General features: G+C 55.9%; 1 protein-coding gene across 5 annotated transcripts in view; it reads right to left on the bottom strand.

Annotated features, from left to right (window-relative positions):
- Positions 1-17,394, bottom strand: part of SCN5A (sodium voltage-gated channel alpha subunit 5) — a gene marked incomplete at both ends in the record, with an annotated part of 75,252 nt that overhangs the window by 44,761 nt on the left and 13,097 nt on the right. For 4 of the 5 annotated variants that reach the window (XM_080714858.1, XM_080714856.1, XM_080714857.1 and 1 more), the window contains 7 exons: positions 5,432-5,803; positions 6,366-6,545; positions 7,496-7,693; positions 8,144-8,285; positions 9,478-9,541; positions 11,362-11,592; positions 14,900-14,991. In XM_080714858.1, the coding sequence (XP_080570984.1) occupies positions 5,432-5,803; positions 6,366-6,545; positions 7,496-7,693; positions 8,144-8,285; positions 9,478-9,541; positions 11,362-11,592; positions 14,900-14,991 (1,279 nt within the window). Of the gene's footprint in view, positions 1-5,431; positions 5,804-6,365; positions 6,546-7,495; positions 7,694-8,143; positions 8,286-9,477; positions 9,542-11,361; positions 11,593-14,666; positions 14,759-14,899; positions 14,992-17,394 lie in introns of all 5 variants that reach the window. The other variant, XM_080714854.1, reaches the window with a different exon arrangement.

The raw sequence follows: 17,394 nt of genomic DNA on the forward strand, positions 1-17,394 counted from the left end.
ACCACACGGGTCATTTCTGTGCCAAAGGCTGTCATATACATTAGTACAGGAGAAAACAGTACGGAGTCTTAATTGACCACAAGCTCTCTAGAGTCAAGAGCAGGAAGAAGTTGGGAAAAAGAATCCCAGCATGTTCTCAGAGGACATAACTGGAAGAAAACAGCCCGACGCTCAGAGGTGGCCAGTGGAGGGCCGTGTCTTTTGTGGAAGCAGTTCCGTTGTATCTACTAAGAAAAAAATTTAATTTTTAAATTATATTTAGTTATTTATTTATTTTACGGTACTGGGGATGGAACCCAGGGGATTCTACCTCCAAGCTATACACCCAGCCCTATGTTTTTTTTATTCTTTCTTTTTGTTTTTGGTGGTACTGAGTGTGGAACCCAGAGGCTTTCTATCTCCGGGCTACACTCCCAGACCTACTTTATATTTTATTTGGAAACTGGGTCTCACTAAGTTGCTGAGAGCTTCACTAAGTAGCCGAGGCTGGCTTCGAACCCGTGCGATCCTCCTGTCTCAGCCTTCCAAGCGCAGGATTACAAGTGTGTGCCACTACACCCGGCTATTTTTTTATTCTTTATTTTGAAACAGGGTCTCACTAAGTAGCTGAGGCTGGCCATCAACCGCGATCCTCCTGTCTCAGCCTCCCAAATGCTGGGATTACAAGTGTGCGCCACCATGCCCGGCTATTCTACTAAGAAAATTTTTAATCGGCCCTGGGATGCCTCATCTAGTGATCTGACTTCATAAATAATTATACACGTGCACCAAAAATACACACAAAGGATGTTCACTGCGGCACACTGCTTCTAATACCATAAAAACAAAACAGCCAATCAATAGGAAGAAGTTTAAAATCAATTATAGATACAGCCCGACTCCGGACCCCGGTACAGAAGATAACAGGAATGAGGCGGGCCTGCGCGTTCTCCCGCGGGACCGTCTCCAAGACAAACATCTAGATGCAGAAACAAGACCGAGGTACCGGAGAGAAAGGCCGGATGGCGGAGGTCCAGACATCTGGGGAGCTGGACTGGGGGAGGTGAAGAGAGGGGAGACGGTCCCTGTTCACTTTATGGACTTTCTGGACTGCTGGGTTTGTTTCTAACACGCCTGCGTTATTTTTATAAGCCAAAGGAGCGGGCCTGAAAATACGCATGGGGAGTTTCTGATAAAGAGCTGGCCAGCAGGTAGAGCCCTCTCAACACCAAGGAGGGCTTACAAGAGCTCTACATCAGTGGGACTCCCCTTGGCCACGGCCCATGTGCCCGAGCTGGAGCTGCCGATGGAACTGGGTTCATGTGTGACAAAGAGAATCTAACATCTTTTTTTGTGTGTGGTACTGGGGATAAACCCAGGGACTTTTGACCTCCGAGTTACAACCCTGGCCCTATTTTTATTCTTTATTTTGAAACAGGGTCTCACTGAGTTGCAAAGGGCCTCACTAAGTAGTGGAGGCTGTCCTCAAATCGTGATCCTCCTGTTTCGTCCTCCCAAATGCTGGGATTCCAAGGGTGCACCACCACCTTCTGTAGGACAGAGGGAATAGTCCCGGGCCACCTAGCTATGACTCTGCCCTGACATGTGGCAGAGTCAGGGCTTGTGGTGGGTCCCAAAGAGACCTGGGCTCAAGTGAAGGTCATCCTTTGCAGAGGTGAGACTGCTGTGACATGTCACGCAGGGAGGGACTGAACTCCCAGTCAAGGGAGTATCGAGCAGAGGGTCCTGAGGGGGCTGACGGGGCTGGTGCAAAGATAGTGCCACACAGCTCCAACGTGAACCCAGACTCGGCCGTCCTGACGCATACGTATGGCTTCGATTCTCCCGCCTCTCCTCCTTCGTTTCCCTCTGTGGCAGTGTGCACTACCACTGAGCAGGTATTTTCTCTCTCCCCTTCCACTGTGGGTGAGGTGGACTTCGCTGCCCAGTGAGGGCTGAGGGAATGTATGTGGACAAATGTGAGCCGATGCCTAGAACGTGCCAGTGCCATTTGCTTGGTTCTTAAGCTCCCGGGATCCTCCATGGAGATAGCTTCCCAAGGTAGCTGCTGCCCTTTCAGCCTGGGTCTCAGAACAAAGACAAGCGGTGCAGCATAGACCTAACCCACAGTGCAGAGCGTGCCCAGCCAACAGGCGGCCTGAAGCAGACCTTTCTGGCCAAGCCCAACCTAGGTCGGTCGAATAAGTCAACCTGAAGATAAGGAGCTTGTGAATTAAGGCAAATTGTTAGCCAGTGACTTTTGGGATGTTTTGTTACACAGCATTATTGGGGCAATAGCTGACGGATACACCTTGCTGGTGTGAACCATCAACATCATCTCTTTTCTAAAAGTATCACAAGGGCCTCCCAAGAAGTGGCCTCTTTTCCTCTTCTCTATGAAGCGGAAAAGGATTCTCTAACAAAGGACAATACGATTCCTCTGTTCAACAACTCTCCACTGCTCCCCATTTTAATCAGAGTATATCCAAACATTTCTTTCATCTGCAAGGCCTTGCAGAGTCCAAATCCCAACTCTCCAAATGCACTTTTAACCTTTCTACCCCACCTGGCCCTGCTGGGCCCTCTCATCCCTTTAATCAAGCCCATTCTCCCTGGGCCTTTCCTCCTGCTCTCTCTGCAGTCTATACCTGTAGATTTTAATGTCGCCTTTTAGGGCAGGCCTTCCCAAGGCTAAGCACCTCACCTCCAACCCTCCCCAGCAACTTTCTGCCATACAACCCTGTTGTGACTTGGACATATTTTTCAGCTCACCATCTATCTTCCTGACTGTCATGAGGGCAAAGGGCACTTTGCTGTGTCCACGGCTACACCCTGGGGCCTCCACTCCGCCCGGCGCTGCACACGGCAGCCTGGCATGAGATCGATGTCGGGTGGATGGATCAATAGTCGGGAACCAGGAGGCTCCTGTTAGAGATCCAGATCTGCCCCTAACTTGCTAGATGGCCAGGAAAAATGGAAAGAAAAGACCAGAGAAACTGAAGTCCACACAGGGAAAAAAGAACAGCTATTCAGCACGCTACTGCACTTGCCTGGCCCCAGGGCAGGCGCTCTCCCACCGGTGGGGGACAAAGTTAACTCTTCACTCTGCCCCCCCCCATGGGGATAAACTGCACACAGGGTCTCTGCCGGCCCTTTCTCCCCGTCCCACATCAAGCAGGCCCCCAACACATAACACTGCTGTTTCCAGACTCTCACTGGGGACCCTAGAAGCAGAGAGGCAGCAGAGACGGCCTTCCTAGGGGCCTGCAGCCTGCCGGGCTCTGCGACTTTTCAAACGTCTCCATCGTGGAGGATAATTCCTTTAACTTGGCAAATGACCCCGGTCTTGGCCTGCTAATCCCTTTAAGGTTACAAATGGGCCCCACACAAGTGAGACTGGGAGAAGTCCGAGTTCCCGCTAATGAAGTGTCTGAACTTGGATTCCTCCCGACACGTGTGGCTCAATGAGATGATACTCTCCCTAATGAGATTAGGAAATTCTGTTAACACTCCTCACCTGCCTGCCCGCAGCTGGGGCTGCGGGGCTGGACCTGCCTGCTTCAGTGTTCCTGGAAGCCAGACACCCAGCCCTGAGATGCTGCATCCAGAACCTGTGTTCTTCCACTGCACACCCTCTCCAGAGGAGTTTGAGGGCCCTGAGCGCCGAGCACACACCCAGGCATCTTAGTAACACCAGCGACGGCACCAGTGACGGCAATAATACTAACTTGAACATGATGCGAAGACTGGTCTAAGCCCCGGGTTGTTCTAACTCCCTCCGTCCTCACCACACCCGCTGGCATATTAATTTTATTTCTACTTTACAGATGTGGAAATTGAGACCCCAAGAGATCAATGCTTCCTTGGAAAGCTGGCTTGTCTTGGGTCTCAGCCACATGGCCAGCTTCTTCCTGGGTGGGCTCTGGCACCGTGCAGGGGGCGGGGGTCAGCAAGGGCACTCGATGGCTGGCTGGCATCCTGAGTCACACTGGACCTGCTGATCGAGTGACCGAAGCCCTCTGGCTGGCATTTCGTGAGCTGAATGGCCACTGCCCAGCACCAACCCCTTGGCACCCTGTTCTGACCACAATGACCGCCTCCCCCCACCCCACCCCCCTCTCTCTCTCTCTTATTTCTTTGGTTCCAGGGATGGAGTTCATGGGTATTCTTCCTCTGAGCTACAGCCCAGTCCTATTTTATTTATGTATGTATGTATGTATGTATGTATTTATTTATTTATTTATTTATTTATTTGTGGTACAGGGGATGGAACCCAGGGGCATTCTACCTCCAACCTACACCCCCAGCTCTACATTTTTCATTCTTTATTTTGAAACAAGGTCTCACTGAATTGCAAAGGGCCTCACTAAGTAGTAGCTGAGGCTGTCCGCAAACCGCGATCCTCCTGTCTCAGCCTCCCAAATGCAGGGATGGCAAGCGTGCCCCACCGTGCCTGGCTTATTTTTTATTTTGAATCAGAGTCTCCCTAAGTTGCTGAGGCTGGCCTTGAACCTGTGATCCTCCTGTAAGCCTCCCAAGTACTGGGCTTACAGGTGTGCGTCCCCGCTCCTGGCTTCACACCGACCGTATCTAGGGGTGCTTCGCTCGGGACCTTTCGGCTTGCTGCTCTTCATGCCTGAAGCATGTCTCCCTAGCTGATGGTAGCAAAGGCTCGTGTTGTCATGTTAGGGCGACATTAACATATCCACGCATGCGCCAGCACCTCCCCCATATTAGCCCACAAGATCCCCTCGATGGGCCCACGATGAGAATCGCTTTACAGATGAGATATGGTGGTGCGGAGCAGGGATGGGCCCACAGCCATCCAGCTGGTGAGCTGCGAGCTGGGATTTAAACTGGGTGCTGACCACTCCGCTGCAGAGGCCCTCCTAGTTTCAGAGAGTAGTCCGGCTCCTATTCTCCTTCTAGTCTTTGTTTAAATATCTCCTAATGAAAATAATGAACCTCCTAAAAAAGGTTCCCTCTGCTTGGGCTGATACTGCATTGCCAGTTGGTAAAGTGCTGGTGTACTTCCAACATGGTGAATAATCATTACCCAGAACCCTTCAGGGTCCCCTTGCCCTCCTCCTGGGACCCCTAGATTGCAATTAAAGGGCTACCACGTGGCACAGCGTGGGTACTCGGGGACACTGCCTCGCTCTACCACGGCACCTCTGTGCCTCTGCCTTAGCACTGGGAACCTTTAACCATCATCCTGGTTTATCCCCATTACGCACTACACAAATGCACAGACACATTCTTTCTTCTTAGCTTGATTTTTGTCTGTCTGTCTGTCCACATTAGCAGGGGAGCTCTATGAGGGCAGAGATCTTGGCTGTGCAGCATGCAGTAGGTGCTCAATCAGTATCGGGGGCTGATCTGGCCCCGGCACTTGGTGACCGGCGTGGGTGGCCAGGTCTGCCCTGGCGTCTGCGCCGCGGGGCTGGCTCACCGTGTCCGGGGGACGCTCCAGCATCATGGGGTGGAGGAGGTGGCTCCCGGGAGAGGGGGCCTCAGGGTCGCCTGCCCCCAGCAAGGAGACCACCCCGTTGCAGTCCACGGTGCTGTTCCTTTTGCTGTGGAGGACGTGGCCGGGAGCCAAGGGCCCGGGACTGGGCTGTCCCTGGGCGCTGGGCCTGCGCGGGGGCCGGGACACCAGCAGTGACGTGCGGCGGCTCTCGCTCTCGCCCGCGGTGCTGTTCTCGTCGTCGGCAAAGTCCGCCTCGGAGCCCAGGTCTCGCCGGCGGAAGGTGAAGATGCTCCCGCGGCTGGAGCGTGGCTTCGCGGGGGCCCTGCTGAGGCCGTGGGTGAGGCTGAGCCGGTTCTAGGGCACAGGGAGGGCGGCGTGACCAAGAGAGCCCTTCGCGGGCTACAGCCTAGCTCTCCTGGGCCGGGGCCCACTCACCTCGGAGCGTGGAGGGCTCTACCAGGCGCTCAGGAATGGGCACTGAGAAGGGTAGGTGGGGTTGGAGGTACCCTGCATCTCCTGGCATCTACACTCACCCAAGTCTAGGCCCCTGGGGCTTTGACCCTGAAGCTTAACTGGGCCTAAAGGCGAGGCACGGTTGTTGTAGACAGGCCCGGCCTAAGCAGGACTCACTCACGCCCCCCACTCACATGGGGATGTCCTTGGGCTCCTGCCAATCTATGGAGGGTGCCCTCCAAGTCCATGCTGGGGGACTATCATAACACCCCAACCTATCCTGTCCCCCTGCCCAGAGCTTCTCCCCAAGAATGGCCACAGGAAACAGCGAGGGTGTGGGGGGCCCGGGGGCGCTGTCCTTGGATAGCAATCTGGGGGTCCGCGGCTGTACCAGGGGCCAGGCACGACGAGCCGCTGAGGTCAGAGCCACCCTCAGTAGGTTAGAATCAAAGCTGGGGATTACCGTTCCTCTGGGACCATCTTCCGAGTCGGACTTTGGGAACCTGTCGTCCCCACAGTCCTCTGTCCCCGAAGACAATCGCTTTCTCCTCTTGCTCCTTCTCTGGTGGTTGGTTACTGGAGCTAAAGGGGACATCTCCAAGGAGCTGCGGGACACAGTATCCACGCCCCTGATGGTCAGGGCCTGGAAAAGAGTGGCAAAGGGGTGGGCTTGGTCCGCAGGAGGCTTTGTGCAGCCTCTCACTTGGTGGGCCAGGCAACTCTTGGTGATCTGTCTACCCTGGCATAAGTGGACCTGTGTGCTTAGCCCTTGGAAAGACCATTGTGGAGGGAATTCCAGACAGACCCGGATGTCCCCAGAGAGCTCAAGACCCCGCATGGATGGAAGGCAGGAGTGGCCGACGTGGGCAGCCCTTGAAGAGGGGATGGGCAAGAGGGCATGTGAAGGAAGCAGAAGAACTGAAGGGCAGAGGGCGTTCGGAGGGTTCAGCTGGCCAGAAGGGTGCTGGGGGAGGTGGATGCCTATAGCCTGGCTCTCAAAGCTGGTTCTGTCGTAGCCTCCAGCACCCACCAGGTGGGGGCTGTGTGTAGCCAGGGAAGCACCACCCTTGTTTATTTTCTGAGTTAGCTCAGGTCTCCAGATTTGAACCTTCCTCATTCCCGCACCAGAAGTATCCCTCAACTAGATAAACTATGTCCATGGATCTCCTTACCCAGCATGTACCATGTTCACAGGGACTACCTTTACCCAGCATGCATCATTTTTACCCAGCTGCCACTGCCTTCATTTGGAAGACGCGATGACCCGTATTTGCAGGGCCCACCTTACCCTACAGGTACCACTTTTACCCAGCAGGGACTTCGCCAGCAGGTCTTATTTTTAGCCTAGCAGACACTGCATTCACAAGAAATACTTTTACCCAACACATACCACCTTTACTCAGAAGGCACTGCTTTACCCAGCATCCCCTATACCTCTAGGTTCTGGCCCTACCCAGAATGTCTCAGATTGGCTTTACCCAGCATGCACTACGCATTCAGGTGCCGGCTCTACCCAGCATGCACCACGCCTCCAAGCACACCGCAGCCAGGGAGGGCTTGGTCTGGAGGCTCCCTGTCCGCACCCTCACCCACCTCGTGCTCCTTCTTGAGCATTTCCATAGCTTCTTGGAAGCGCTTTTCCTTTTCCTCGGTCTCAGCGATCGTGGCTTGGTTCTGCTCCTCGTAGGCCATGGCGACCACGGCCAGGATGAGGTTCACCAGGTAGAAGGAGCCCAGGAAGATGACGAGCATGAAGAAGATCATGTAGATCTTCCCTGCGGACCTCAGGGTCTGGAGGAGCAAGGTTCCGAGATCATCCCCCCTGGGCCTTCTGGGCTACAGTATTTCCCAGTCAGTAATCTGGCTGAGCCAGGGGAGCAAAGAGCCACCGCCTGGGGAGGGCCGTGGAGCATGCCCCACCTATCGAGAGGGTCACACGCTAACCCACAGCGGAGATTAATCACAACAGGGCAACATCCCGCCCGGAGGGAGGCAGATGTCCCAGTAACCGGGGGATGCTGTGCCCTCATCCTATACGGTGAAGGAGTGTTCTGTGCAGTGTTCAGTATAAAGGGATGGGTACTTGACCACCAGTGAGAGTCTCTATGTTTGCTGGACACCTCTCCCTCAGATGCCACCAGGGTCCTGGGGCCCTGTCCTCCCCACAGCTCACTGCGGGCTACATCCGCTCACCAATGGGGCCGTCCCTGGGGTCCCCCTGCTGGCCCGGTAGCCACGCACCTGCTGGTAGAGGCGCTCCCAGCAGTCCTGTGTCATCAGGCGGAAGAGTGCCAGAAAGGCCCAGGCGAAGGAGTCGAAGCTGGTGTAGCCATGGTCAGGGTTGGGGCCTGCCTTTAGGCACCGGTAGCCCTCAGGGCATGTCCTGCAGCCAGACACGCCACACGCTCTGTACCATGCTGTAAGGGGTCCTCTGCCCTGGAGACGCTCACGGGTCCTGGCTCGGCTCCCTGGGTCCCCGTTCTGTGAGGGCACACCTAGAGCCACGCCAGGGCGGCTCCCCGGGCCTCCCACTTTCGACACCACCATCCTCTTTTCTCTGTTTCCCCAGGTCCCTTCCACCTACATGACACACCCCGCCCAGACGCTGTCTGAGCTGCCTTTCCCACTGAGGAAGGCCAGGGCTGGCGCAAGTTCTTCCCTCTCGTTCTGCCCCACAGGGAGCAGAGCACAGCGCAGGTGCAGTCAGGATTGGCTGAGCCCAGGCCAGGGGCGGAGGAGTGGTCCTGGGGCCCAGCCCTGTCTGTAGAATGGGCCCAGGTGCGCCATCGCCCATGGGGGTTTGTTCAGTGAGGCAGATCCAGAGTTCAAGGAGCTGGAGGTGATAGCCTCTCCCCAAAGAGGGAGGAGCCCTGGATATGTGTGTGTGTGTGTGTGTGTGTGTGTGTGTGTGTGTGTGTGTATGTATGTGTGTGTGTGAGGGGGGGGACTCACCGAGTGGGAAGATGAAGGCAATAGCCTCCCTGCCTTGCTGATGCCCCAAGACCTTCCAGACAGTCTGCTTAGTGATTAGCAGCCAACGTGGAGCCCTGGAACTTCACACCCAGCGATGTAGGCACAGAACTCCACTGAGCACTTCGCCCAACCTGTGCGCCTGCTCCTTACCCCTCACCATCTCCCTGCCCTGAACCCGGTGTGCACAGAGCCCTGGAAATTGCATGCCGAGATCTGGCACATCTGGGGAGCACCCTCAGGCTGCAATTGGCCCTGAGAAGGGTCCTGGCTGGTGGGTCGGGGGCAGGTTCAGTCCTGAGGGGCAGATTGGCAGAGGAGAGTGAATCTGGAGTGGAAGCATGTAAGTAGCTCCTGAGGAGCTACCGGCAAAGAGTGAAGCCAGGGCTGGGCTGCCAGGCATCGTGGGCCACCCCAGCCCTAGCCCGTCCTCAGGGCTCCACTGCCATGCCTGCAGATCTATCTGCCCTTGGTCTCTCTCTACCTCTGTGGTGGGAAGCTGCCAGGCTCCTGGTGGGTAGAAAGACACTGTCCCCTAGGGCTGGGGCATAAACGGAAGGCACAATCAGCTGGGAGGCGTTGCCCAAGATGGCGGTGCCACCTACCCGGCATCAGAGCTGTTTCCGCACAGTAACACATCAGAGGTGCCATTCTTGAGCAGGTAGTTTTCTGGAAGAGAAAGAGCAGGGGGTGAGAGAGATATCACCTGGCCTCCAAGGTTTTGGGAAGGCAGAGACGTCCTTGGCATTTGCCCTCCTCTTCTTTACCCCTGCTCTGCCTGCTGCCCCCTGCCTGGCCCGGCCTCGGGTCACTCCAGAGGCTTCCCTGGTCCTCCTCCTGCTCCTCCAGACATCTGCTGCTGGTATTCCTCACAGTCTTGAAAGACACAGGAAGCCCTGGGCAGCTTTCCCCCACAGGGAGCTGCCCCAAACCACTCTGGGGGCCTGCCAGGCCAAGAGGGGCCCGGAACCAGGCGGCCCAAGACTGGGCCGAGCGCCAGCTTGGCTGCTGAGTCGCTGCATGGCCCTGGCAGGCGACTGCCCAGCTGTGGACCCAGTCACCTCAGAAAATGGTAGCAGAGATGCCCAGTGCAGTTGTCATGGCAACACTGTGGTCTGTTCAAACAGGGCTGGGGCTGGACCTGGACACAGGACACACCCTGTCCTCTTCTCTCCAGAGCTGCTGCCAGCCTGGTCACTCACCATGACCTGGCTGTCTTGGGTGGCAGATGTCCAAGTGTGGACCCTAACAGTAGCATCTGGGGACTGGTTAGAAATAGTTTCCAGAGTGCCAGCCAGACCCGCCAACTTAGAAACTCAGATAGCACCGGGCTGTCTGTATTTTGAGGGCTCTCCTGAGCACATTGGAGGTTTTTTTTTCAGTACTAAGAATTGAACTCAGGGGTATTATACCTCAGAGCTACACCCCCAGCCCTATTTTTTAATTCTTTAAAAGAGGTTTCACTAAGTTGCAGAGTACCTCACTAAGTAGCTGAGGCTGGCCAGGAACCTGTGATCCTCCAGTCTCAGCCTCCCAAGTACTGGGCTTACAAGTGTGCACCACCATACCTGGCTCTTTTCTTTCTTTCTTTCTCTTTCTCCCTCCTCCTCCTCTTCTTCCTCCTTTCTTCTCCTTTGCTTTCTCCTTCTCCTTCTCCCTTTTCTCTCTTGTACTAAGGATTGAACCTTTGGGGCATTCTACCCCCAAGCTCCACCCCTAACCCTTTTAATTTTTTTTTTTTTGAAACAGGGTCTCACTAGGTTGCCGAGAGTCTTGCTATGTTGCTGTGGCTGTCCTTGAACCCGCTGTCCTCCTGTCTCAGCCTCCCAAGCGATGGGATTACAGGCACACACCACTGCACCCGACATGCATTGAAGTTTCCAACCACTGCTCAAAGGCCCCAGCTAGGCATGAAGAGTTACTCACTGATTTTCTGTGTTTCTAGGGTGGCATGCTGGTGCATGCATGTGGCTCCGACTTCAGAATAGCCCTTGTGGCCTTGCCCCCGTGTCCACCTTTGATCTAGATTGATGGTGCTGGCCATCAGTGTGGAGGGTGGACGTGTAAGCCATGGGGCAGTAACATGAGGGGCTCCCCTGACCACGGGGCTCATTTTGACCTTCTTGCGGGTTCTGGGGTGCACGTGTATGGAGAGACCCTGGCAAGAAACACTGATGGAGACTGGGAAATACCCCTGCCAAGGAGCCGGAGCTCCATTCTGCAGCCTCTCCAAGGACCACGGCTCCAGGTGGCCCCTTTTACGTAAGGTGATGTTCCTCCACGGGTAGGCGGGTCCTTTCCATTCCCAGCACTCTGGGATCAGCCCTTCCTCCAAATACAGCCCCTTTGATACCTCCCTAGCTCCAGACATGACCTCTCTACCCAGTCTGAGCACTCTCCGCCTTGGTCTGCGCTATCTCTGGGATCCCCCAGCGTCCAGCTGCAGAACGGGGAGGATCGGTGCGGCGTGCCCTCTGGCCAGTGCGCACCTGGGTCGTTGAGGTAGAGGTCCAGCGAGTCCCACACCAGGCCGTCAGCCTCCACCGAGCCGTTGGTGCCGTTGAGCTCCGTGAAGTTGCGCACGCACTTGTACCGCAGGTTGCCCATGAAGAGCTGCAGGCCGATGAGGGCGAACACGCTCAGGCAGAAGACGGTGAGCACCATCACATCGGCCAGCTTCTTCACCGACTGGATCAGGGCCCCCACGATGGTCTTCAGGCCTGGCGGAGGCGAGAGCAAGCCAGGGTCGCCCGGGGCACCCTGCTCCACGGGCCTGAGGGGGACACTGGGCCTCCCTGGGGTTTCCAGCTGGCCTGGGGCCAGGGAGGGCAACCCAGAGGAGAGGGCTTCTTCAGACCTTTAAGAGCACAGCCCCATCCCCTCAGCTGAGACTCTATGCCGATTGCCCTGGGCACGAGTTCAGCCTGCCCTGGGTCTCTAGAAGTACCTGGTCCTCTATGCCCCACTAGGCAAATATATGAGGTGGTAGGGGAGGCGCTTTGTCTTTTTTTTATTTTAAAGGAAACAGGCACTCAAAGCATGTCCCACTCTGGCTGGTACCAAGTGATGCCAGGCCTGGCCCTTTTACCATAGAAAGGAGATGGAGGCCCAGGTCTATTCCAGGGCATCAGCCTTGATCCTGAGATGGGTAGACAGAGCTGTTCCTGGCACAGGGCATCCTGTCCCATTGCTGGGGCCAGATGTCTTTGGTGACACTGGAGGTTTTGATTATTTGGAGAAAATCTGGGGACCCAGGGTTGGGGCTGGGGCTGGTGTGTGTGTTGGGGAAGTATGGGAGCTCTGGCAGGACCCTGGTGGGTGATGTCTTAAGGGGTCTGATCTGATTCGAGCCCATCTTCAGGGAAGGTTTGGGGACAGAGAAGGGGTTGATCTATGTTGCATCTTCGCTGTCTGTCTGTCCCTCTGGGGCCCCCCACCCATCCTCCGAAGCCGAGAGGTTGTGATCTGTTAATTGCTTGACCCAGCTCCCTGCGGAAGCCAGCCCCACACAGCAGAGTGTCTAAAAAGCATGTGTAGACGCGTTCCGTGAGACCCTCAGCTGCGGTCCCGGGACCAGAGCGAGCAGGGCGTCAGGAGCCAGGGCCCCTCCACCAGCAGCAGGGCCCCGCGCCCGCCCCAAGCGGCCACATCCATCCATCGTCCAGCCGGTTAATGTGTTAAGAGCACCCGTGGCTACTGTGCCCACAGCCTGGGAGCCAGGGAGGTTGAGCGGCAGGAGGGAGAGGCCCGCCTCTCCATGGTGCCACGGGCGCTGCCGCCCGCCCAGGGCTCAGCTCAGCACTCTGTGGAAATCGTCCTGGCAGATGTTGGCAACTGTCGGGGCAGCAGGGGTCCTGGCAGGGCTCTGGGGCCGTTCCCAGCTGGCCTGTCCTGGCCTATCTCCTGGGGAACAGTGAGCGCCGGAGGGCAGCGCCTTGGTGGGTCGGCTGAAGGAGCCGTGGCCCAGCAGGTCCAGCTCTAGCCCAGCCCAGCAGGTCTGCCCGGGGCTTCGGTGAAGGTGGCTCATAGGTTTCTTATTCTGATGACTACTTCGGAGGTCTGCTGTCTGCTGCTCTGCTGGGCTTTTGGTGGCCCGGAAGAAAGCACTGGGGCTGGGCTGACGTCGGTGGGCTTCTCCCTCTCCATAAATATTTTACTTTATAAATCTCTTGTAAAACACAGCAGAATATGCCTTTTCCTAACTGTTGTGAGGCGTGCGTTCATTTGCTCTGGGGGTGGTGTGTGAGTGTGTGTGTGTGTGTGTGCGCGCGTGCGTGCACACGTGCCTATGGGCTGTCCCTGAGACTCTAGAGGAAGCTGTGAGCTTCTGTGTGTTCTAGAGCCTGTTGATGATGCCTGGCTTAACGGCCGTGACTTGGCAAGTCTGGGGAGAAAGGGCCCTGTGCACATTCCTCGGCGGGTTCAGAGGCCAGGAGGAACATTTTGAGGCTTAGTTTGAACATAAAATAGTTGGGGGCTCTTCTTATAAGATAACCAACCCAACCAGGGGGAGTCTGAATTTCTTCAGGGGAGCTCAGAGCAGGGCTCCCGAGGCCCCAGGGGCAGAGAGAGCTGAATGCAGGTCTCAGGCTTGGGAAACACTTGGATGGAAACAACAAACCCTCCAGCTCTTACACCTCTGTGGAACGGTGGCAGGCAACCCGTTTCTTAAAAGAAGTGTCTTAGCCAGGCGTGGTGGCGCACGCTTATAATCCCAGCATTTGGGAGGCTGAGGCAGGAGGATCGCAGTTTGCGGCCAGACTCAGCTATTTAGTGAGGTCCTTTGCAACTTAGTGAGACCCTGTTTCAAAATAAAGAATAAAAAATAAAAAATAGGGCTGGGGGTGTAGCTTGGAGGTAGAATGCCCCTGGGTTCCATCTTCAGTACCGCACGCACACACACACACACACACACACACACACACACACACACACACCCCAAGTGTGTTCCCAGTTCCCAGTTCTGAGCCTGGCTGCTCTCAGGAAGGCTTTGGAAGGAGCCTCTGGGGCCCTGCTCCTCGCAGTCCCTTAAAACGGGGGACCTTTGAGTTTTGACGGATGTTAGTGGGGAGAGTGAGCAACGGCTTAGTGTAAGAGTTTCCTGGGTCGCACTCAATTTCAGCACCTCGCCCAACTGGGCTCTAGAGGCTGTGCCTTCTTTCTAGAGCTTTCCTGGATGGGTGAGTGGAATGGTTTCCAGCAAGGCCTTAGGTGGCTTTGAAGATGTCCCTGGGGTCCATTTGCCAACATCTGTCAAGGAGGATTTCTTCCTGCGGCTACCATGCGTGGCTTGCTAAACCTCTACCGCACCATGCAGTGAGGGCCGTTAGACGCCAAGGCCCCGTCAGGCCTGTCCACAGAGTACACTCCGCTCCATACAATGGGGTTCAGGTTCCAGCCGTCCCGTCACCAAGGGGAACACGAGGCCAAGATCGGACACTCGATCATCTAAGACTGTGCTGGAGTTTTGGGCCTGAAGCAACGTGAGTCCGAGCCGTCAGCCATGAGCGGCTGGGTTTAGCCGGAGACAGAATTCATCATTAGAGCTGAATTTGGGCCCTGCCGGGGTGCTCTATGGCCCCTGGTGCCTGAGAGTGGGCTTGGCTGGCGTGCGCAGCCTGAAGCCCATTCTGAGACTCTGGGGGGACAGGTGCACTGCCGGCCCTGAGCTCTGGGCAAGGTACTCTGGTGACAGACACATTCCAAGGGCCTCCCTGAGGGTCGCTTTGGCTCCCAGGTGGCTGGGAAGGCCCAGGCGGGTCCCTCTCGCCTTGGCGTTTAACCTGATTTTCACCTGAAATGACTGATATAGTTTTCAGGGCCCGGAGGACTCGGAAGGTGCGTAAGGCTGACACATTGCCCAGGTCCACAAATTCAGTTGTATATCTGTAACAAGGGAAATTCACACACGAGACAGTGACGACAAGCCAGGAGGAGACACACGGCCAGAGGAGGAGGAGAGGGACGGGGAGACAGAGAGAGAGTCACTTGTAGCTGAGATCCGAGAGGCAAGCCCGGGTATCTTACCTGGGATAACTGAAATAGTTTTTAGAGCTCTCAGGACTCTGAAAGTTCGAAGAGCCGACAAATTGCCTAGTTTTATATTTTCAGATACATACCTGCAGAATCAAACCACAGTTATTGGGAATTACAAAGCAGAACCTCAGCTGCCCTCCCCGACCAGCCCTTTCCCACAGGGGAGCTGTGGATGGCCCAGGCCCTCCCCTGGGCTTTCTTCCTGATTTTTCTTTTTGGTACCAGGGATTAAATTCAGGGGCATTCTACCTCTGAGCTAGACTCCCAGCCCTTTTTATTCTGAAACAGAAACAGAATCTTGCTAAGTTGCCGAGAGTCTCACTAAGTTGCCAAGGCTGGCCGGGAACCTGCGATCCTCCTGTCTCAGCCTCCTGAGGACGTGGATCGGGTGTGGGTCAACATGCCTGGCTTCATCCTGATCTTAACCTTCCCAAGACGGGGCATCAGCGTGGGTGCCTTAAGGATGTCCATGCAGCAGGCTCCCAGGAGACTCTGCGATGGTCCCACGAACAACTGGATCTAAGTAGGAGCTACTTGGCCACCGGGGACTGAGACACAAAACCACGTGACGGCGTCGGAGGCTGGGCCACATCAGCCAAGAGGGAAACTGTTTCCCAGGTCATATGGGACAGAACCAAGGTTTTACTCTGCATCTTCTGTGGCCTGCCATCAGCTTGTGCTTGGCTGCTCCGATGCAGGAGACCCTTCAGCCCTGGCCGAGGCTGCCACTGTCAGGGGCAGGGTCTCCCAGACCTACCCTCTTGCTTCTCCCAACCACAAATCTCTCTTTGCAAAGAATGTTCAAGAGTCCCAAAGGCACGAGACGGATGTGGCATCTTGTGGATGATGCCATTGGAAAAGACAGAGCCCCCAACACAGAACATTCGAAGACGGAGAGGGAGGCTGTGGAACGTTCTTCAACTCCTCACAGGCACAGGTCAATCCAAGAAGAGATGGGGCAGGCGGAGGGTCCCCAGGGTGATGTCAGCGCCCCCCACCGGCCCACACAGGGGCTCCGTCTTAGGCCCTCAATGTCCTCCATAGTCAGCCCTGAGTCTCTGCAGGAGGGACATCCATCTCTGGTCCAGACAGGCATTGGAGCCCTGGACTCAGGTGGGGGGCAGGGAAGCAGAGGACAGGCCGCATGACCACAAGGTTGTCTGAAAGGGGGATGGACAGTCTGTGACCAAGACCACAGAGACAATGGCAAATGACCTGTGATATTTAACCAAAGGCCTCTATCCAGGGGGTCTGACATTTAACTGCGGTGTCCGGTGTTTAACAAAGGACGCTGAACTCGGAATGGCTGATGTTTGACCAAGTGTGTCTGGCCTAGGTGTCAGGGGGCGTCAGGTGCGGGACACCAGCCCTGCAAGGCCCAGCGAGTGTCCAGAGGGGGCGATGGTGCAGCCACACGCCATCTCCCAAGCACAAGGGCCACACCACCCTGCTCTAGCTGCTGAATTCTTTGTAGGAGGAATTCTGTAGGAGAGGTCCGGGTGGGCTTTACAGACACTCAATGTCCTGAGGTTAGCAGGTCCATCCTGGTCCAGCTCTGACACTGAGCTGACATCAACCTCTTCTTCCACCCGTCTGGCTCATCCACCATCACGGGGTCCCTGAGGACGTGCGAGCTTCCTCCTCACTCCCAGGCCTGTGCAGAGGCAGGACGCAGCAGGTCACTCTGGAGCCTTCCTTCCTCCGGCCACACCAGCCGCTTTCTGTGGTGCGGTTTCCATTGCACTCCTGAACCACATCAGCTCACGCCGCAGTCAGATGTGGTCCGTCGCCCGCTGGAAAGCAGGCAACTCCTCCCTTGCCCAGGCCCACAGGCACCTATTGGTTTGACCCAAGCCCCGTTTCAACTTTTGGGAGCTATCCCATTCTCCTGATGGCTTGGTACCCCAGGTCTGAGTCTAGATACAGTGGCTGCCACAGGACTGTGAGGTTGAGCCTGGAATACTATCATGTTACCGTTTGCTGGAAGGAAGCCAGGGCTCCAGGACCCTGTCTATGGGGTGTGGCTTGGGACAGCAGCTTCTCTTGCTAGTATCTTCTTTTAGGTCTTCTTTTAGTCTTTTTTTTTTTTTTTTTTTTTTAGCTCAAGGCTGTCTCTTCTGGTAATAGGGAGAGCATGGAGCACTGGGCAGGTCAGAAAGGAAAGCGTCTTAGCTTCCCTCCTGTGCCTTACAGCCCTGTCTGGTCCCCTGGAGTTGCTGATGAAGACCCTCCCTGTCCAGGCCTGTCTTCAGGGTCCCCAGCACAGAAAGAGCTTGCTTTCTGCTTGTCAAACGCCTCCTTGACGGAGAAGCCGGGATCCCCAGTGACTAGGACGGGCTGGTAAGAATACCAGGACACATCTGCGCTCCGGGCAGGCTTGCAAAGCCCACCAAGGATAGGGTCTGATGGTTGTGGGTTAGCAGGAGCTCAGTCGTGGGCTGGATGAGAAGCCAGGGCCGGGACTGTGTCTGTGATGTGGGGACCTG

This window comes from Muscardinus avellanarius (assembly GCF_963383645.1).
Source record: "Muscardinus avellanarius genome assembly, chromosome: 18".
Classification (NCBI taxonomy): domain Eukaryota; kingdom Metazoa; phylum Chordata; class Mammalia; order Rodentia; family Gliridae; genus Muscardinus; species Muscardinus avellanarius.